The following is a 21,891-nucleotide window of genomic DNA, read 5'->3' as shown; positions in this document are numbered from 1 at the left end:
AAAATCATCGATTACGTCATCACGCCCAGATGGATGACGTCACTAGTATACCATATACGCCACAATATCATAACTTAAAAATAAAAATAGACCTCTTTCGGAATTTTTCCTTAAAGTCGCCGGTTTACGAAATAACGAATTTATTCCTTTGATTTGCACCATGCATACTGTCACTGGAAAATAGTGTCGCGCACGCTTGAATAGCAATTAAAAAACAAAGAAGTTTTGAATATTCTATAGCAAAAAACTCTACGGGATTTCATCAATCGATGTTTAAAGAATATCCACCTACCTTGGTAACATTCAAATTTTTATTTTTTCACATAGTTTTTGAGGGTTAAAATGGCCAATTTCACAATTTTTAAATTTTTAATCGCTTATATTTATATATCAAAAACTATCAACTTTAGAGAAATGTCACTAAAGAACTTTTCTGTTTGGAATGATCCAAAAAATCTAAAAAAATCCAAAAAAAAAAAAAATTAAAAAAAAAGAATTTCAAACATTTTTGACCCACTTTTGGTCATGGCAACATGCAAAATTGGTAAAAGGGATCCTTTTTGAGTAAGATTGTGCAAAAAATCCGAATCGGAATATTTTTCCTAGCGGATGCGCAGTGGCTTTCAGGACTAATAAGAATGTCACATGTCGACATATGAATAAAAAATAGATTTTCATTTTGTAATTTCAAACGGCTGTAACTTTGTTTGTGTGCACTATTTTATATAGGTAAGTGAGGTTCAATCAACCTATTTTTGACCCCAGAATCTGTGGTATAATTTATGAGCAATTATTTCGGGACACCCTGTAGATTGGTACCACGTTTTTAAGTTCCATATGAGACCAGGAAATAAACATTAGAGCAGATCAGAGCCGGCATGAGTACGTTAGAAGCACTCTTCAGTTTACTAGTTCTTGCCCAAAAATTAATAGAAAGATATATTTATAGGCTTTCTTCTTCCTCTTATTCTGCCACTCCTATTGGAGATTAGAAATCATCAAGGCTCTCCTTACCTCATTTACAGCTGACCTCAAAGCGTTCGTTAGTGGTGCAGCCAAACCATCCTCTCAAATTCCGCAACCATGACATTCTTCTACGTCCTGGATTCCGTTTTCCTGCTATTTTTCCTTGCATTATATTTTTTGACGTAATGTGTATTTGTGTCGTCTCATCAGGTGAACCTAGTATTCGAGTTTTCTTCGTTTTATCGCTAACAAAATTTCGGGGTCTTTTCCTATCCTTCATGTTACTTCAAAGTTTGTGACTCTTTCAACCCAACTTATCTTTAGCATTCCACGGTAGCACCACATCTGGAAATTTTCAATATTTTTTGTGTTGTTCTGTTTGTGTCCAGGCCTCTACAGCGTATAATAGCGTGTTTAATACGTAGTCACTTAGCATTATTAATTATAGAGGGATACATAATATGCTTTATAGATTACCAAAGAAGTAAAAATCTTCTCCTGTAGATGGTATACACATATGTCCAAAAGTTTGGAATATTGGAATATTTCGTCTTTTTATTGATTTTTATATATAAACTTTTCTGAATAGTAAACATGATTTTGTTTTAATTCTTAACAATACTAAATAAATCTCAAAGCCAGATAAACGATATGCAAAAAAATTCTCTTGGAGTGAACAACTTATAGGCCAGGAACCGAAGCTTTTCACCTCGCAATTTTTACAGAATGGATAGATTTGCTTGAAAATTTAAAAATAAGTAGTAGATAGACCAAGGATCAAAACCTATATGATGCCGACAGGCGCTTTTACCATGGGGGTGGTTGTCACCCCATCACGGGGGTGGAAATTTTTTATTATATTGTGATCGCAAAAGTTGATAAAAACATTCATTCTAAGCAAAAGAAGTTCTATACATTTTTTTGATAAAATTAACAGTTTTCGATTTATTTGCCATCGAATATGTTAGTTTTATATCGAAAAAATCAATGTTTTGATAGGTAAACTCATTTACGATTCACTCAATATTTGCTGCATAAAAAATTTCTTCAAACCAAATTCTTGAGAATTAAATAACCTACAATTTTATATTAAAACATTTTTTCGTATCTCTGATGCTAATCTTAATATTCTGAAGAAAAATAATTTTTTACCAAGCTACAAAAATTCGTTATTCGCTTTTAACTCCTGTTTTTAAAAACTAATCATTCTGAGCCAGTCAAACATCTAGAATCTATTAATAATACATAAATAAATAAGAATGAATAAGGCCAATGACTAAAAACACCACTAACTTACATTATTACGGTTCCAATTGGATTTCTCCTTTTTTTTTTTCAAAAAAATATATTGATTTTTTAACCTTCACATTTTTAATTTTGATCCTAGAAGTTTGGTAAAAAAGAATTTTGTAGGTTTTCATAAGTTCTATAAGGCTGTTAATATTAATTATTGTTAAAATCCTCTGTCGCAAAATGAGGTGACTTTGAAAGGGTTGGCAAAGGTGGTTTTTGCATTTCATTACAAGTTTTAATTGCCGATAGCTCACTCAATTTTTGCCGTAGAAAAAATTTTTGCAATCCAGGTTTTTGGAAATTAAATCGGCTACAATTTTATATTTGAACATTTTTTCGTATCTCTGATGATAATCTTGCTGTTCTGAAGAAAAAGCAATTTTTTCCAAACTTCAAAAATTCGTTATTTGATTTTAACTCGATTTTTTTAAAAACTGTTCATTCTAAGCCGGTCAAACTTCTAGAACCTATTAATAATACATAAATAAAAAAGACCAAATAAGGTCACTGACTAATTTTAATTAGGGTGGTGATTAGGGGGATTAGGGGGGAATCACTTTTTCGCTGAAAAAAATAGGGACTGATATTCTTTTCATTATAAGTTACTTAATTTTTGAGCTAGAGACTTTTTTTATTTCTGGAGATAGATATTTTTAATACTTTAAATTAGTCTGAACAAGTTGTTCTCGAAAAATGCATAGTTTTCTCGTCTTTTGACTTTGAATCTACAATATTTAGCATTTGACGAAGAAGAGCCAACATATAATAAAGTATAGATCGATTACTATTGGTCTTAAAGAAAATCTAAAAACACGTTTTTGTTTATTTTTTCAAAAGGTACATTTTTGTTAAGTAAAGTTGTTTTGATAAAACGAAAACTTTTGGAGTAATTAGCAGAAAACTTATTAAAAACATTGATTTTTTCGATATAAAACCAACACATTCGATAGAGAATAAATCGAAAACTATCAATTTTATTAAAAAAATGTATAGAACGTTTTTTGCTAAGAATGAACGTTTTTACCAACTTTTGTGATTAAAATATAATAAAAAATTTCCACCCCTAACATGGGGTGGAAACCACCTCCATGGTAAAAGCACCTTTTAGCATAATATAGGTTTTGATCTTTGGACTATCCACTACTTATTCTCAGTTTTTCAAGCAAATCGATCCATTCTGTAAAAATTGCGAAGTTTTGTCCTATTTTAAGCTTCATTACTTGGACTATTAGAAAGTACAACTAACATTTAAAAATAAATTATTAAAGAAAAAAATAATTTTTAATAAAACTAATAATTAGTATTTCATCCATTGGCCTGTATGCATGCCTGTAGGCGATTTGGCATGCTGCCGATTAACTGGTCGAGCTGGGCTTGTAGAATTCTCTCCCATTCTTCACGAGCAGCATCTTTTAGTTCGCGAAGATTAATAGGGGGATTGTTTCGCTTTTTGATGCGTGTCTTGAGAATGTCCCAAGCATGTTTAATAACGTTCATATCGGGAGAATTCGAGGGCCACTGTAATGCAGATATTCCTTCTTCTTCCAGAAAATTTTGTACTGCTGCTGTTCGATGAGGAGGTGCGTTGTCATGTGTGTGTGTGTGTGTGTGTGTGTGTGTGTGTGTGTGTGTGTGTGTGTGTGTGTGTGTGTGTGTGTGTGTGGTTGAAAAAAAAATGACTGCGGATTACTGGATCCATTCGCCTAACCGATTTTTATATTTTGAGCTCATGAATTGCTGCACTTTATAATTTCTTTTTCATTTTTTATTTATTGTGGTTAACAAAAGTGTTTGGTTTTATATATTATATTTTTTCTTATGTATATATTTTTTCTTAATCAATTGGCGCCAAAAGTATCCACAGTTCAACCTTGCGGATGGAAAACTTCTACCTATTGAAATAATTAATTTTTTTTAATTCTATTTTTTATCCTTTTTTTTAAATTTTTTTTTTAATTTTTTTAATTTTTTTTATTTTTCTATTTTTTATTATTTTTTTTTAATTTTTTTTCCTATTTTTGTTTCTTTTTTTTTATTCTATTTTTTATTATTTTTTTTCCAAATATATACATATAATTTACAATTTTAAACCTATATTACAAATGTGTTTATACAGTGTTTTATATACTTTTATATCTTTAGATATAAGTAATTGGGCAAGATTGTATGGATTTTTAATACATTTGAATTTATTCAATTCATAATTTAAATGGTGTACCTTATCCTGTATGGTGTTACAATTTAAGATCATATGTTCCGTTGTTCCTATTTCACCGCAATCACATAAGGGATCTTGCCTTAATTTAATTTTAAAAAGATGTGATGGAACCAAAGTGTGATTAAATCTTAATCTACAAATCGTTTTGACGAATGCTTTTTCGAAAATGCCCTCTTTGAACCAAGTAGAAGAAGGAATAGAACTTTGTAAGTTTTTATAAAATTTTCCCTTGTGACTTTCACTATACCAACTTTCCCATTCCTGCTTCACTTGGTTTTTTGAAAATATATTTAAATCTGATGGGGTATATTTATAATTACTAATGTAATTTACATTTAGGGCCCCTTTTGCTAAGTTGTCGACTATTTCATTATGTTTCAAACCGCAGTGCGCTTTAATCCATGCTAGTTTTATGCTTTTTCCACTGTTCGTTAATTCCATAGTTTTTTTGGCTATATTTAGTTCAATATAATTTAAATTGGTTTTATTGTGGAGTTTATTTAATTTTTCTAGGGCGCTTCTGCTGTCAGAAAAAATAATGAAATTTTCTTGATGGCAGTTAGTTTCTATATATAATAATGCCTCAAAAATAGCTGTCAATTCTGCGGAGTATATTGAGAAATGTTCATTTAATCTTTTTGTTACTTTATATTCGATATTTGGATCCCAAACTGCACACGCTACTCTATTATCTTTTTTTGAGGCATCAGTATATAACTGATAACTGTTAAGTACTTGATCATTAACATCTGATACAAATAATTGGTTTCGAATGAGTTGAGGAAATTGAGAATAATCCCTAAAGAAAATTGGTTCAATGTTAATAATAACTTTTGAATTTAGTTCAAAATATGGTAATATATCGGTAGTATGTACTAATTCTTTAATACTCAAATATTGGTTGTAAGCTTCTACTATTAATAAAGATTTTTTACTTTTCCAGTATGTACTGGTAAGATCTGATATAAAAAGTTGATGCATTTTTTTATTAAATTACTGTTTCTAGAAACAATTTTCCATAGAAATTTTTCGGTTAAGTATTTTCTTCTTAACTCCAGAGGTGGTTCGCAGCATTCAATCATTAAATTAGAATTTGGTGTACTCATCATGGCTCCAATGCATTTTTTTAAACTTTTAGTTACTATACAGTCGAGTTTGTGAAGGTGGCATTTCGCAGCTTGTGAATAGAATATAGAACCGTAGTCTAATATGGATCTAATGTATGATTTATATAACAGAAGAGCAATGTTAGGGTCTGCTCCCCAGTTACAACCATTTACTGCTCTTAATACGTTTACGCCCTTTTCTGTTTTTGTTACTATGTGTTCTATATGTTCTTTCCATAGCAACTTCCTATCTAAAATAATTCCAAGATGTTTAATCGATGGTTGAACTTGAAAAGTAATATCTTTGATTGTTACTGAATTCGGTATCTGCCGTTTTCTGGAGAAAATAACTAGCCTTGTCTTTTGACTAGAAATATTTAAACCTATGTAATTGCACCAGCTTTTTAATTCACTATACGCTTTCTCTACCATATTGCTTCCGAAGGGGATTTCGCATTCGTCTTTGTAAATTATGATATCATCTGCGTATTCTAATATTTTGACATAATTTTGAACTTTGCTTTCGATTTCGGCTGTGTATATCAAATATAGTGTGGGACTTAAAATACTGCCTTGTGGAATACCGATGTTAACTTTTCTTTCACCTATTATTTTATTTCCTATTCTTAATGAAATTGTTCTGTTACTGTATAATTTTATAATTCGTTTAGCAAAATCAATATTAAGACCGATATTTTTCATCTGATTAAATAAAATTTTTAGGTTTACATTGTCATAGGCACTTTCTATGTTTACAAAGAGGCCAACTACTGATTTAGAATTTGAAAAGGAGGTGTTGATATCTGTTACTAAGTGTCCTATATTTTCCATTGTGGAGTGTCCCCTGCGAAAGCCAAACTGATACTGTGGGAGCTTCTTATTAATTTCTAACCAAGATTCTAATTTTCTTTTTATCATGCGTTCCAAAGTTTTTAAAACACATGATGCTAGTGAGAGTATGAATCTGATAAATGGGGTTCTTTATTTGGCTTCTGGATTGGAACCACTACGTACCTCTTCCAACTGCTTGGGTAATCTTGAGTTTCCCAAATTGAGTTAAGGATATCTAGCAAAATGTATTTACATTTTTTGGGCAAGTTAGACAGCATATTATAGTATATACCGTCTAACCCGGGAGCAGAATTTTTACGGGAACTTAGATTATCCTCCAATTCCATTATGGTGAATTGCTTTAACAAAGTGTCTTCTTTGTGATTTTTTTGTCTCTTATCGTTTAATCTCCATATATGTTCTAAATCCTCCTCAGCCCAAGCTGGCGCTATTCTATCTAGGAAGACTTCGTTCCAGTCGCCTTCAGTTATCTTGCTAACAGGTTCTTTATAGGTATTTTTCAACTTTTTAAGATAACTCCATATTAAGGTTAACGGAGTGTTTCTATTCAGTTTTTTAGCACAAAAATCTTTAAACGAAGCTCTTTTACTTTGTTTTATAATTTTTTTTGTCTGTGCTTCTATCTTACTTAATTCTATAAAACTTGTTATGTTTGTATTTCTTTTTAAACGTAAAAGAGCTTCGTTTCTCAAGTTAATCATATTTGTACACTCTTGGTTCCACCAATGTTTATTAAACTTAGCGTTCGTTATTGTTTTCTTTAATGGTATAGCGAAATCCGCTGCATTAAGTATATATTCAATAAATTGATCATAAGAAATTTTATCATTTTTTATTGTGTTTTTTTCTACTATATGAGAAAACAACATCCAATCTGCTTTATTAAAATTATATTTTTGACTATTTGTTACATTTTTATCTACACTTATGTTATTAAATATATCAATTATAATAGGTAAATGGTCAGACCCTAAAGAGACTTGTTCAACTCTCCAATTACAAAGTGTAGCAATTCCATTAGAGCAAAGTGTTATATCTATTGCTGATTTATGAATTTGCTGTGGAGTAGAAATCAAAGTTTCCTCTCCAGTATTAAGAATTACTAAATTGGTATTTTCTATTGCCGCGAGTAAATTATTACCAGCTACGTCAGTCCTTCCGCAACCCCACACACTATGGTGGCAATTAAAATCACCTGCCACAATAAAAGGTTTTTCTAGACTTTCAAAAAATTTAGTCCAATCCCTCTCACCTATTTTTAAATTTGGTTTAGCATATATAGAATATATATTAATTTGAGTATTTTTATCTAATAATATTTTAATAGACACACACATTAAGTCATTTATTCTGAAAAAAGGTTTAGTTTTACTGAATGCATATGATTTTTTTAGTAATATGGCAGAGCCAGCAAATCTATCCTTTCTATCATGTCTAAAAATATTAAAATTACTAATAGAAAATTTATATTCTTTTTTTAACCAAGGTTCGCATAAAATAGCTAAGGAAATATTTTTGTCTAAGAGAAATTTTTCTATGCTTCCCTTATTATGAACTATAGATCTAGTGTTATATTGTAAAACTAAGAAAACTGCGATATAAGACTCTGGTTTACATCTATTTTAAGTGACTCTAACAATTTTTGATCTGGTGAAACTTGAAAGTATTTTTGTAAAATATTCTTAATCATGTGTAACATGAAGTCCTTCATTTCTTGATTTATATTTTGTGTCTCTTCGGCCTGGCATCTATAATTTGGTATGCTTGTATATTGTTCAAATTCCACTGAAGCTGATGATTTTGGAATTTCAATAATTTTTTTATGTTCTTCTGAATAACCTGATCTATTGTTATTGTTTTCAATACGCCTTTTTTTATTTATGACCGCTGTATAATATGGACTGTCTCGTTTATTTTTGGCTACGGTTGCGTAGCTGTTTTATTGTTGTCATGCATATTATTACGTTGTATATACATATTATTATTACGTTGTCATGCATAAACACAAATTCATCACCTACTGCCCCTCGGAATAGACGTACGACAGGATTTAAAACTTCCTCGATGTACACAGCACCAGTGACACTTCTCTCCAGAACCAGCAGTGGCGTCCGTGTACCACTCATAATACCACCCCAAACCATAATACTGCCACCTTCAAACGGGACACGCGGTTGGGCTGTTTCTAGTCGGGTTTGTCGTCCTGGGGCCCTCCAAACCAGTGTTCTTCGCGAATCAGATACCAAGCCAATTTTTGACTCATCAGAGAATATCACGTTATTCCAGTTAAGACCATGTCTGTACCATTTCTGTAGCCCATTGCAACCTTACTATTTTGTGTTGGTAGGTTAGTTTAGGAACATGTAATGGCCTTTTACGACACAAATTTACCGCATTTAGTCGGAGTGTTATTGTTTGCCGTGAAATATTCAGTCCTTGTAGCCTAGAAATTTCTCTGGATATACCACTTGTGGATTTCTTCAAGCTATCAATGTTATCTTGTGCTGCTGTTGTACATCGACTTCTACCACTTCTGGGACGATCCTTGACATCATTTGTCTCTTGGAATTTTGTTTTTATTTTAGATACAGCACTATGAGTAACATCAACAATATTCGCGATATCACTTTGGCTAAAGTCCTGTTGTAAAAAAGCAATTACTCTAGATCTTTCAAAGTGAGATATCACGTTTCTTGGCATTTTTAAACGGCTCAATTAAAATTTAAACACAGACTGAGATAATGTGTAAATAAGCTAATCAGTTGAATGTGACCAAAATGGGCAAAATGACATGGGCATGGGCAATGGGAAATACAAAAACGATTCAAAGTTTTTTATCATTTTCATGTAAAAACGCTCTAAAATGAATATCAACAACAGTTTTGAAACCATTATAGGCGTAGATATATTATTTGTACGTATTCCAAACTTTTGGACATGTGTGTATAATTTATTTAAAATTTTCTAAAATAGATCAAAGTTGAACTCAAAGTGGCTACATAACTAGTACATAAAACCAAACGCTGTCGGACTAATCAGTCCATCATCAGGTTAGAGCTCCAGATCCAAAGTAGTTGAAACTAGCTACATAGGTAGGTCGAATGACCTTACCAGTATAAAAAAATAAGCCATTTCGGCTACATCGAGGGCGACAATAACTCGATGTTATAGGAATGAAGTGTAATTAAACCATAATGGAGTCTTAATCTTGGCTTCAAACTACATGGATATGTTGAAGACAGTAGGAAACGAACTCTAGTTACGTCAACTTTTTAAAATTAACATTTAAAAGAGAAAGTGGGATTATATCTTGAATCTCCAGAAAAAGTCCTTGTTTTTTATAATAAAAAGCTTAGTTGTTGGTTGAAAATTTTACTTGTAGTATGTAATCAACTTAGTTGTGTACAATTAGAAAAAACATCCAGGACGTCACACAGGACTTTCACAAAACATGTTACAATAATTTTTGATCATGGTAAGGTTTATATTACAAACCTACCATCTGAACCGGCAGCATATTTACAGATGCTTCTATACTACAGCACCAGAGTGCTGAAATCGGTTAGCCTTTGATAAACACTATTACGCTTCAAACCCTCATTGATTTTGGCACCTATTAAATTATATGACATCTTATAAATTTTGATGTCTAAGTTTTTACTGCAATTAATATTATTTTAAGTATTGTATATTTATATTTCAATTTATTGCTTGAAAAACAGGAATATAAATGTCTTTTCTTCTTTGGCTGAGCCAATTAGCCAGACTTGTTTGTGATTGATTGCAGATTCATAGTCATAAATTTCTTATTTCATAACATAAGTACTACAATATTATTTTTATAGATACATAGTAGACCAAGAGGAAGCGCTAAAAAATCTCCTTGAATTTACTAAAGCTAGATTTTTCACAGTTTTTTACTGTGAGTGTGTAGAGAAACATACTGCGGTCGGTCAAGCGAAAGGTAGAATAGGGGTTACTGAGAGGGTATCAAAGTTGCTTTCCTACGAAGGTAACTATTTCCATTTACTAAGGCTGAAAATCAGTACACAGATTCTAAATTAAATATAAATAAAAGTTATTATAGTCGGTCAGCTGTATGATGGGACAGAGCCGGTCGGTCGGCCCCAATAGTCGATTGAGGAAATAAAGGATTTTGGCTCGCAATTTTTTCGTCCAGCATGGATTTACTTAAAATTTGCACAGAAGGTAGGGAATAGTCCAAAAATTATTTTATATGTCATGCCGCTATCATACGCTAAAAACCTTGGGGGTGGTTGCCACCCCATTTCGGGGGTGGGAATTTTTTATTACATTTTAACCATGTAATTCGATGGAAAGAGTGATTCTACGAAAAAAATGTTTTTTACATTTTCTTCGTAAAACTAATATTTTTCGAGTTATTCGCGCTTGAGAATAACAGTTTGTCGACGAAAAAATCGACTTTTTTAGAGGGTTTTTTGAGAATACCTCGAAAAATATGCATTTAGTCAAAAAAACTGTAGATATCGAAATTTTATCTTTTAGAAACACAAACCAAATTCTTTTCCTATAATATCTTTAAGACCAATACAACCGAGATACGGCATGTTAAAAGTTACCCTTTTTCGTCAAATGCACAATTTGAAATATTCAAAGCCAAATAATGGGAAAAATTTTTATTTTTCGAGAAAGACTTAAATAATAATATTTTTTCAATCATACAATTAGACCTTTCAAAAAATAATAATAAAAAGTTTCTAGCATAAAAATGAAGCGACTTACAAAAAAATGTCGGTACCTGCTTTTCTCTACGAAAAAATCAGTGAAAACAACCCCCTAACTACCTTCCTAATTCAAAATTGGTCTTCAGCTTTCTGTAGTTCCTTTTATATTAATTTATATTATCAATACACTCAAGGAGTTTGACCTATCTAAAATGCCTAGTTTAGAAAAAATTGGAGTTTAAAGAAAAATTGATTTTTTGCAATTTGGTATTTTTCATTCACCATTAACTTCAAAATATCTCCGAAAATACTGAAGATATGAAAAAATTATATACTACTAAATTGTAGCTTTTTTGATGTATAAAACTACCCTGTGGAGAGATCTGGATTACAGTGAATAGTTAGCCAGATATAGCTGTTTAAAACCTCTATTTACCAGCAAACACCCCCTTATTCGAGCCCTTTAAACCCGCCCCAATTAAAATCTAAGGCATCTTACGGAATTTAATTTACACAGTCTTATAGACCTTTAGAAATCCTACAAAATCATTTTCGAGGGGTCTCATTACTGTGAGGGTATCAAAGTTGCTTTCCTACGAAGGTACTTAAATCCATTTACTAAGGCAGAAAATCGGTACACAGTGAGATATAATATTTTTCCAAAATTAGGCATTTTAAATAGGTCAAAGTCCTTGAGTGTATTGATAATATAAATATAAAAGGAACTACAGAAAGGTGAAGGCCAATTTTGAATTAGGAACGTAGTTAGGGGGTTGTTTTCACTGATTTTTTCGTAGAGAAAAGCAGGTACCGACATTTTTTTGATTAAAGTCGCTTAATTTTCTCTTGAAAGGTCTAATTGTATACTTGAAAAAAAAATTTAAGTTTTCCTCGAAAAGTGCAAATTTTTCCCATTATTTGGCTTTGAATATTTCAAATTATGCATTTGACGAAAAAAGTTAATTAACATGCCGTATCTCGGTTTGTATTGGTCTTAAAGATATTATTGGAAAAGAATTTGGTTTGTGTTACTAAAAGATACAATTTTGATATCTAATCGGATTCAAAATGGTTGTTTATTGTTTATTTGGGTAAAAATGAATTTATGCGTTAGTTTATTGACGAACTGTATACGAGTAAAGTTATATCTGTACTCATAAATAAATAAAAATAAAAAATACGTATTTGTTTTTTATTCATTGGTGTTTGTGTTTTAATTTTTGTTTTACTTGTTTCTCAGGTTAGGGTCAAAAAACTTAGTACCATAATTTAATAGATGTCTTATAATTGAATAGGTGCCTAAATCAATGAGGGTTTGTAGCGTAATAGTGTATTTCAAAGGCTAACCGATTTCAGCACTCTGGTGCCGTAGTATAGGAGCATTTGTAAATATGCGAACCGGCAGAGTGAATGAGGAAGAATGAAATGTGATAGTTCATAGTTGACTGACACAGGAAAATAGTTCTCTCCTGAATGTTTTTCTCTCTCTCTCTCTCTCTCTCTCTCTCTCTCTCTCTCTCTCTCTCTCTTCCACACACACAAAAAGTGACGGTTGGCCTATGTCATATATAGAGGAAAATATAAAATTTGAACCTTTAAAGGGCCTAGCCGGGTAAGATGGTGAAAAGTGCCCCCAACTCAATTTAAATTCCATATAGGTCACTTTTTAGCACATATAGAGGAACTCACTTTATGAAATTTTTAGCCCCCTAGGTGGTCACGTGACCCCCCTAGAGCCTAATTAGGCTTTTCAGGTTTTTATTTTTTATCTCAGCCGCGTCAAGAGCTACCCAAAAACTTTATTTAAAAAAGTTGTAAGTTTAAAAAAGATCTACCTATATAAAAAAATTTTTTCTTAAATTTTTTGGCGGGAAATTCGAATTTTTAGAACAATTTTAAATTTTTAAATAACTCTCGTTTTTACGAAAATCAATCATAATGTTTATTTTTGCACAATCTTTCACCCTGAATTTTTTCAGATTTTTAAAATTGGTGAAACGTACCTTTAAAAATAAAAATAAAAAACCGCATTTTTTCGGTTTTTTTTTCGTTTTTGGATATAATTTTATACATATTTTTCAAAAAAGGTAACACCGTCACTAGAATAGGTAAAAAAATGAAAAATAATTGGGGTTTGCTTTAATAAAATTTTTTTGTGACGCCATCCATTTTCAAGATACAGGGCGTTGAAGAAAACAAAATTTTACACGTTTTTTACGATTTTGCCGAAACTGCTGGCAACATTGCAATACAATTTGGCAGGTTTTAAGAGGTAGTTATTGTGCATTTTTGACATACAATTAAGAATTTTATATTCATCATTGGCGCGCATACGGGCAATGGTCTGAATTTTTAAAGAAAAAAAGATGGTACGCCACTGACATATTTCAAACTAACAATCATTTTTGAATTCCTCGTTCCATTTGTGACAAAAAATCTATCTTCCCATTTTTTCATACGACGCGCCGTTTTGTTGCAAAAAATAAAATATCTTAACGCTTCCAAAGTATTAGAATTAATTTTTATAATGGATGTACGAGTTTATGTATGTAGATGTAGAAACTACTAGAAGTTCGAATGCTGTGTAAGGGTTAAGATCTTTTATTTTTTGAATAAAAATGGCGCGTCGTATGAAAAAATAAGAAGATAGATTTTTGTCACAAATTAAACGAGGAATTCAAAAACGATTGTTAATTTGAAATATGTCAGTGGCGTACTATCTTTATTCTTTAAAAAGTTCAGACCATTACCCCTATGCGCGCCAATGATGAATATCAAATCCTTAATTGTATGTCAAAACATGCACAATAACTACCTCTTAAAACACGCCAAGTTTTATTACAATGTTGCCAGTAGTTTCAGCAAAATCGTAAAAAATGTGTAAAATTTTGTTTTCTTCAACGCCCTGTATCTTGAAAAAGGATGGCGTTACAAAACAATTTTATAAAGCAAACCCCAATTATTTTTCAGTTTTTTACCTATTCTAGTGACGGTGTTACCTTTTTTGAAAAATATGTATAAAATTATATCAAAAAACGAAAAAAAAAACCGAAAAATGCGGTTTTTTATTTTTAAAGGTACGTTTCACCAATTTTAAAAATCTGAAAAAATTCAGAGTGAAAGATTGTGCAAAAATACACGTTATAATTGATTTTCGTAAAAACGAGTGTCTTAGTTTTTTTTTCAGAGTTATTTAAAAGTTTAAAATTGTTCTAAAAATTCGAATTTCCCGCCAAAAAATAAAAAAAATTTTTTTTCATATAGATCTTTTTGAAACTTACAACTTTTTTAAATAAAATTTTTGGCTAGCTCTTGATGGGGCTGAGATAAAAAATAAAAACATAAAAAGCCTAATTAGGCTCTAGGGGGGTCACTTGACCACCTAGGGGGCTAAAAATTTCAGAAAGTGAGTTCCTCTATATGTGCTAAGAAGTGGCCTATATGGAATTTAAATTGAGTTGGGGGCACTTTTCACCATCTTACCCGGCTAGGCCCTTTATTTATTTATTAAGCTCAACAGGCCGTGAAGGCCTAGGGCTGAAAGATTTAATTTTTCCTTACAATTACCATTACATATTATATATAATGCTATATCCTATACTACTATAATATATACAATATTACATTTGTTTATATAAAACTTTAAGAAAATTTAAAACTTTAAGAAAATTAAAAAATAAAAATTAAGCAATATATCCAACATTGTTTGCAATTAAATTTACATAAAACTTGCTTTTTTAATACATAATGAAAAGAGACTCTCACTCTCTTTTTAGTGGTACAAGTATTTTGAAGTAAGTCAAACTTTGTTAAATCTAAATTCAATTTAAATAAATTAATGAATTTCTTATTTTACTAAATTCAATTTCTTATTAGAGTTCTATATTGTAATATAGCTCGCTCTGATGATGGCTTTGTATGCCGAAAGCGCTCAGATAAGAATTTATATATAACACACATCAAAAATACGATTCTTTCCCATTATTTCTTTGTTATTATTTTGAAGCAATTATATGACTATTTATTTACAATCGATTTTACTATAGAGTGTGTTTTTTACTATAGGTATCAAACATGTTTTCATTATCAATGAAACGTAAAATCTTATCTAAAGTTATTTTTTTAAACAACAACTGAGATCTGTATCAGCGACAAAATAAATATGATAAATAGTTTTTATCACATGGTTATTGATTAACAACATTTACTAATGATATTTTATTAATTTTCAGAAAAGGTATCCTTTGTTGATAAGATCTGGGGAATGCTCGAGTGCAATTACAAAAGAAATCCTAACGTAAGTTTTCAATGCCTTTTTTGATAAATAAAATACATAGGTACATCGTGTACACATTCGTCGCAAAAGTGCAACTAATTTCACGGAGTGATTCTGTATGAAAAAATAATGACAGTTTGCTTAACCCTTTCATTGCTGACGAAATATCGCACCATCAGTGCAAAACTGTTGTAAGTACAATTAAGTTTGTTTCGAGATAAAGCCGATTTTGTTTATTTTCCTGCTAATATCGGTGAAATAAAGCACAGGTTTTAAGAAAAATTAACATATAATAATGTTTTTGCATGCACTTCAGCATATATTATATTAACCAATAATAGAAAGTAAAATAAAATAATACTGATTATAAAAAACTTTGAATTTCAAAGTTACAACACTTTTGCACGTAATAAATTGTTAATTACTACACATTTACTATTAGAATGTCAAAGTTACAACACTTTTGCACGGAGAAAATTGTTTTTTTTATAATGGCTTTGGCTTAGCAAACTAGCCAGACTATTTGTTTTTTTGTATGGTATTACAATAACAATTAATTTAATCATCTAAGCCTACTTATAATCTAAATTTACAGTGTGTTATAATATTCATGGATACATTTTTCAATTTTGTGTGATATGTTAACAATTATTTTTAATTTTATTACCTAAGCCTATTTAAAATTTAAATTTACAGGACGTTACATATTTGTAAAGACATTTTAACGTCTGTTTATTATTTAAAAAAATAATTTCATTTAAATTAATAGGTAAAGGGCAATTTAGACCAACTAACTCTTCATACATTATTTTAATATTTTGTCTGTACTGTCCACACTCCAATATGAGGTGCTGTAGATCTTCAATTCCACCACAGGCGCAATATGGGTTATCACATACAGGCACGGATCTAGAAATTCATAATAGTGGGGTCCTGACTTACTTACTGATCGTTTGAAAATAAGAGTTGGCAGAAAAAAATAATAAATAATAGAAAAATGCTTATAGACTAAATACAATAGGGGGGTCCATAGCCCCGTTGACCCCCCTCTGTATCCGCGCCTGATCACATACCTATGCTGTGTTACAAACACAGTGTGTGTGTTGGAGTTAGTGCGTGATTTGATCTTATTATATTTAATGTTTTTATAAATAACCTATTGGACTCATTTTTAAACCATCTCTCATTGGGAATTAGTGGTTGGCAAATTATAAAATTTATTCCCGTTGTACTTTGGTTGTACAAACGTTGCCAATTTTTTTTTGCAATTGTTTTTACTGATATTATCTATATCGGTTACGGGTAGAAGTATGTTGTTTATGTTTCGTTTGGTTAATGCTGCAGATTTAGCTAATTTGTCGACTTCTTCATTTCCTAATATTCCAGAATGTCCTCTAACCCAACAAATAATAATTGAACTGCTCAAGGAACTAATATCATAATATAGGCTCTTAATTTCTATCTCAATGTGGTTTAGGTTTTTTGTCGATTGAATAGAAGTGAGTTTGTCCACAATGCTTCTACAATCGATGAAAATGATATAACCTTCCATACCAATAGAGGCTACATATTTTAACGCAAGTAATAAAGCTGATAATTCGGCAGTATATATATATTGAAGCTTCATTGGGCAATCGGCATGATTCTTTGTATTCAGAATTCCAGTGATATATTGCACATCCTAGTATGGTATAGTTAGACCCAAACCCAGACATTCTAAGTGAAAGTTATCCTTCAACACCAAATTGTTCTATATGGTCCACATAATGTTCAGAAAAAAGTCACACCATTTTGAGCGTCGGGTTTGGGGGGTAGAGGGGGGAGAAATCTGCAAATTCGTAGTTTTGTACGTTTTTCGTCAATATTTCTAAAACTAAGCGGTTTACCATGAACAACCTTCTACACAAAATTGTTCTACATTAAATTTGAAATAAAAAAGACCCATGCATAACCCTTCTAAAATGAACGGTTCCAAAGTTTCGGAGGTAGTATAATATGTATGTATACACCGTTCTTAGGCGTCAACGCCCTTCGGTAGGGATCTATGGAGGAGTATCACCAAGCCGGAAGCCCTTATCCCTTCCCGTACCGCTCCTCCATAGGTCGATCAGACGCCAGTTTATTCCAGACCAAGCCGTAGACTCTATTGAGTTTTATACTACGGCATAATTTTATACTACGGTAGTATAATATAATTGGTCCAAAAAAAGGCCTAACCCAGACATCCAAAGTAAAAGTTTTCCTGCAACACCAAATTGTTCTATATGGTCCACATATTGTTCAGTAAAAAGTTACACCATTTTGAGCGTCCGGTTTGGGGGGGGGGGGAGATGGGGGAGAAGTCGGTAAATTAGTAATTTTTTACGTTTTTCGTCAATATTTCTAAAACTATGCTTTAACGTAAGGAATGTTCTATAGAAAAATGTTCTACATATAATTTAAAACAAAAAAAATTCTATACATAATTGTTATAAAATCAACGGTTCCAGAGTTACGGAGGGTGAAATATGGAGGTTAATACTTTTTATATTTACCGATTTCTCCCCCCTCTCCCCCCAAACCCGACGCTCAAAATGGTGTGACTTTTTTCTGAACATTATGTGGACCATATAGAACAATTTGGTGTTGGAGGATATCTTTCACTTTGGATGTATGGGTTTTTGGTATAGTTATATCATAAATATTGCCCAAAAAATATAAAAGGTATCGAAAACCTCAACTTTTCACCCTCCGTAACTTTGGAACCATTGATTTTATAACAATTATGTATAGAACATTTTTTGTTTTAAATCTCACGTAGAACATTTTTGTTTATAACATTGTTTACGCTAAAACATCGTTTTAGAAATATTGACGAAAAACGTAAAAAAAACTACTAATTTACCGGCTTCTCTCCCATCTCCCTCCCAAACCGGACGCTCAAAATGGTGTAATTTTTTACTGAACAATATGTGGACCAAATAGAACATTTTGGTGTTGGAGGAAAACTTTTACTTTGGATGTTTGGGTTAGGCCTTTTTTTGGACCAGTTATACTATACTACCTCCGTAACTTTGGAACCATTCATTTTAGAAAGATTATGCATAGGGCCTTTTTTATTTCAAATTTAATGTAGAACAATTTTGTATAGAGGGTTGTTCATGCTAAACCGCATAGTTTTAGAAATATTGGCGAAAAACTTTAAAAAAACTACGAATTTACCCATTTCTCCCCCCCCAAACCCGACGCTCAAAATGGTGTGACTTTTTTCTGGACATTGTGTGGACCATATAGAACAATTTGGTGTTGAAGGATAACTTTCACTTTGGATGTCTGGGTTATGCCATCTTTTGGATCAACTATACTATACTAATCCGGTTATATTTTGAATTTTGGAGCCGTCAGTAAAAATATATTGAAACATAGGCCACCTGTCTTTAATTATTTTGTTGATAATACTGCCTGGAAGGTTTGAATCCATGTAATATGTTTTTATTACCTTGGAAAAGAGAGTTTCAGGAGGTTTAGTGTAGATTGGAGGTATTTTATTTTTGTACATTTGGTCTTCATACATTGTCAATTTCCTATAGCTTTCAACGTATATGGGGGTTTTTTTAGTGCACCAATATTTGTGGCTTAAATCTAATATATTCAAGTTACGAATAGTTCTTAAGTAGGTAGCTGACGTTTTTTGAGATAGTTCTAGCTACAAACTTATCTGTACAGAACTGTCTGCGTAGAGTAAGTGGTGGTTCCTTAGCTTCAATTTCAATAATGGTAATAGGAGTAGATTTTAAGTAGCCAAGACAAAGTCTCAAACATTTATTCCTTTGGATTTCAATTTTATTAAGATATCGTGTTGACGCAGAACCATATAAATGACAACTATAGTCGAAAGTTGGTCAAATCATTGAGCGATAGAATAGCAATACAATATTTGGGTCAGCTCCCCAACCGGTTCTACAAAAAGCTCTAAGGAGATTCATAGAATTTTCTAATTTCTTTATAATAGAATGAATTTGATCCCTCCATTTCCAAATACGTCCAAGATATTTAACACAATTTTTGATTGGAAATTCTATTTTACCTAATTTGAAGGTGCTTTGAGGAATTTGGCGTTTTTTTGAGAAAAAACAAATTTCAGTCTTTGTGGTTGATATGGATAAGCCTAGAGAATGGTAATCATTTTTTACCCAATCTAATGTAAATTCAAGTTGACGCCTACAAATGTCTAGGGAAGAATGGGAGGTGTACAACACGACATCATTTGCAAATTGTAATATATTAGAGTGTGGAGGTACTATCTGTTCTAAATCTATATTGTACAATAAAAAGAGAAGTGGACTTAAAATACTACCCTATCGTATACCTATATTCGTTAACCTTGGTGGTAAAAGATTCTCGTTTATTTTTAAGTAAGTCCAGGTAAGTATAAGGTTGTACAAGGACACAATGAAATTTGAAATTTTAACTGGAATTCCAAGATCTACTAATTTTTTATAAAGAATATCTAAATTTATGTTATCAAACGCTGAAGTTACATCTATAAATGCTGCAGCTGTCGACGCCTGATTTGTAAAATTGACCTGTAAAGAAGAGACTAGGGAAGTGAGAGCATCTTGTGTAGACCTGGATTTTTTCGGAATCCGTACTGAGATTTGGGGAGGATATCTTCGGACTCAAGCCAGTATTCAAGCCGATTTTTGATTAATCTTTCTAGAGTTTTTAGTATACAGGAACTTAAAGATATAGGTCTGTAAGACTCAACTTTGTTATCTGGCTTTCCTGGCTTTTTTATAGGTAATACAATATAGTCCTTCCATACTTTGGGAATTAAATTTTTGTTTTGCCATATAGTGTTAAAAATTTGTAGTAATAATGATTTGTATTCTGTAGGCAGAAAATATAGCATAGAATATGATATACAGTCCATCCCTGGAGATGAGCTATTATTTTCTTTAAGTCCATTATTTAATTCCCATAATTCAAATGGTTTCTCTAGATTGAAGTTTTCTCTGGCTACGGTAACTGTAGCTTCATTTATTTGAATTGGAACCCAAGGAGGTGAAATTTTAAAGTGAAACTCTTCTGTCCATGCAGCTTCGGTGTTTATCGGAAGTTTATTGGACTGATTTCGGTTTTTGTAGCGATTTACTTCCTTCCAGACGTCGCTGATTGGAGTGTTGGAGTTTAGGCTTTCACAGTAGTTTATCCAAGTTTGTTTTTTTCTAATTTTGAAAGTTTTCTTTGCTAAGGCATCAAATTTTTTTGTATTCAATTAGATTGTGAAGATTAGGATTTGTTTTATAACGTCTATATGCTGTTTTGCGGTTATTTGCAGCTGATTCGCAGTTATTATCCCACCATGGTTTTGGTAGTTTATTTGTAGGATATTTGTTATTGTTGTATGATTTTGGAATTGAAATGGTTGGAAGATATTCACTTGCAAATAACTCAAAATATATTGACTTATTGAAAAAACTCTATTAAACAAAAGTTGCTTAGAATTAGTCAGTTTATCCAATTCCGGACGTATTTTGACGGTATATTTTTTCACCCCCGAGAAGAGGTGGACTCAACCGTAGAGCAAAGACACACACTGGCACAATATCACTTTTTTCTTTGACATGTTAGCTATGCTTATACCAAATTTCATGTCAATCCAAGCTCTTGTTTCAAATCCAAAGGTTCTTTAAAATCCGGAGGATTTGCAATATTTTACCGTGAGTGAATGAACTATAAGGCCCATCGGTGGGTAGAAATTAAAAAAAAAAAACGTACCATACCAAAAAATTACCAGCTTATAAGCAAAATTTGCTTGCAAAATTGATTACCAAATTGAGGAAATGATTAGAACATGGAATATAAAAATGCCTTTGGAGATTACTGCTTAATTTGTCTTGAAGTCGGTTGTATTTTCCTGATATTTGACAGAAGACAAAGCAAAAAACTGAGTTTGATTGGAAACCATAAATTAACCATTTTTTTGTCTCAGCCCTATTTGATTTTTTTAACTTTTTTATTATTTTTTAATTACTGCTTAAATAATTCAATATTAATTAATGCATTTGTGTGAGATGCGGGCCCCATCAAGTGCCCGGGCCCTAGGCGGCCGCCTAATGGTTAATCCGGCACTGCATGCGGGCCATTATAATCTTATCAATCCAACCTCTATTTTATGAGTAAATCAGTGTTTTTATTTATAAAAAATGGTACAGCTCTTACAAGAAAAGAGGTATTCGGATAATACCAAAAACAAAATTTTAGTGATGCCTCCGGAATAATATGACAGGACTATGAAACAAAATCAGCTCTTTCATATTTCCACAGAATTTTTTAAAGTTAGGAGAAAATACATCGCTTCCATTTACCTGTGTATAATGCAATGCAAGCAAATTTTTTCTGTTCCCTGAATAATACCAAACGATATCAATACATGTAGGGGAGAGGCTTGTACCTTGGGTCAGCTTGTACCATGGGCCACCCCATTTTTCT

General features: G+C 31.7%; 2 protein-coding genes across 4 annotated transcripts in view; one reads left to right on the top strand and one right to left on the bottom strand.

Annotated features, from left to right (window-relative positions):
- Nucleotides 1-21,891, bottom strand: part of LOC114339168 (dynein axonemal heavy chain 1-like) — a 1,269,803-nt gene that overhangs the window by 400,258 nt on the left and 847,654 nt on the right. The window lies entirely within an intron of this gene.
- LOC114336480 (uncharacterized) overlaps nucleotides 1-21,891 on the top strand; it is a 63,017-nt gene that overhangs the window by 28,350 nt on the left and 12,776 nt on the right. Inside the window, exon 5 of the mRNA XM_028286854.1 lies at nucleotides 15,374-15,438. Within this exon, the coding sequence (XP_028142655.1) occupies nucleotides 15,374-15,438 (65 nt within the window). The remainder of the gene's footprint in view (nucleotides 1-15,373; nucleotides 15,439-21,891) is intronic.

Source organism: Diabrotica virgifera, chromosome 9 (genome assembly GCF_917563875.1).
Source record: "Diabrotica virgifera virgifera chromosome 9, PGI_DIABVI_V3a".
NCBI classification, from domain to species: Eukaryota; Metazoa; Arthropoda; class Insecta; order Coleoptera; family Chrysomelidae; genus Diabrotica; species Diabrotica virgifera.
Note: the sequence above shows the minus strand (reverse complement) of the source record. Positions and strands in the feature narration are given on the sequence as shown.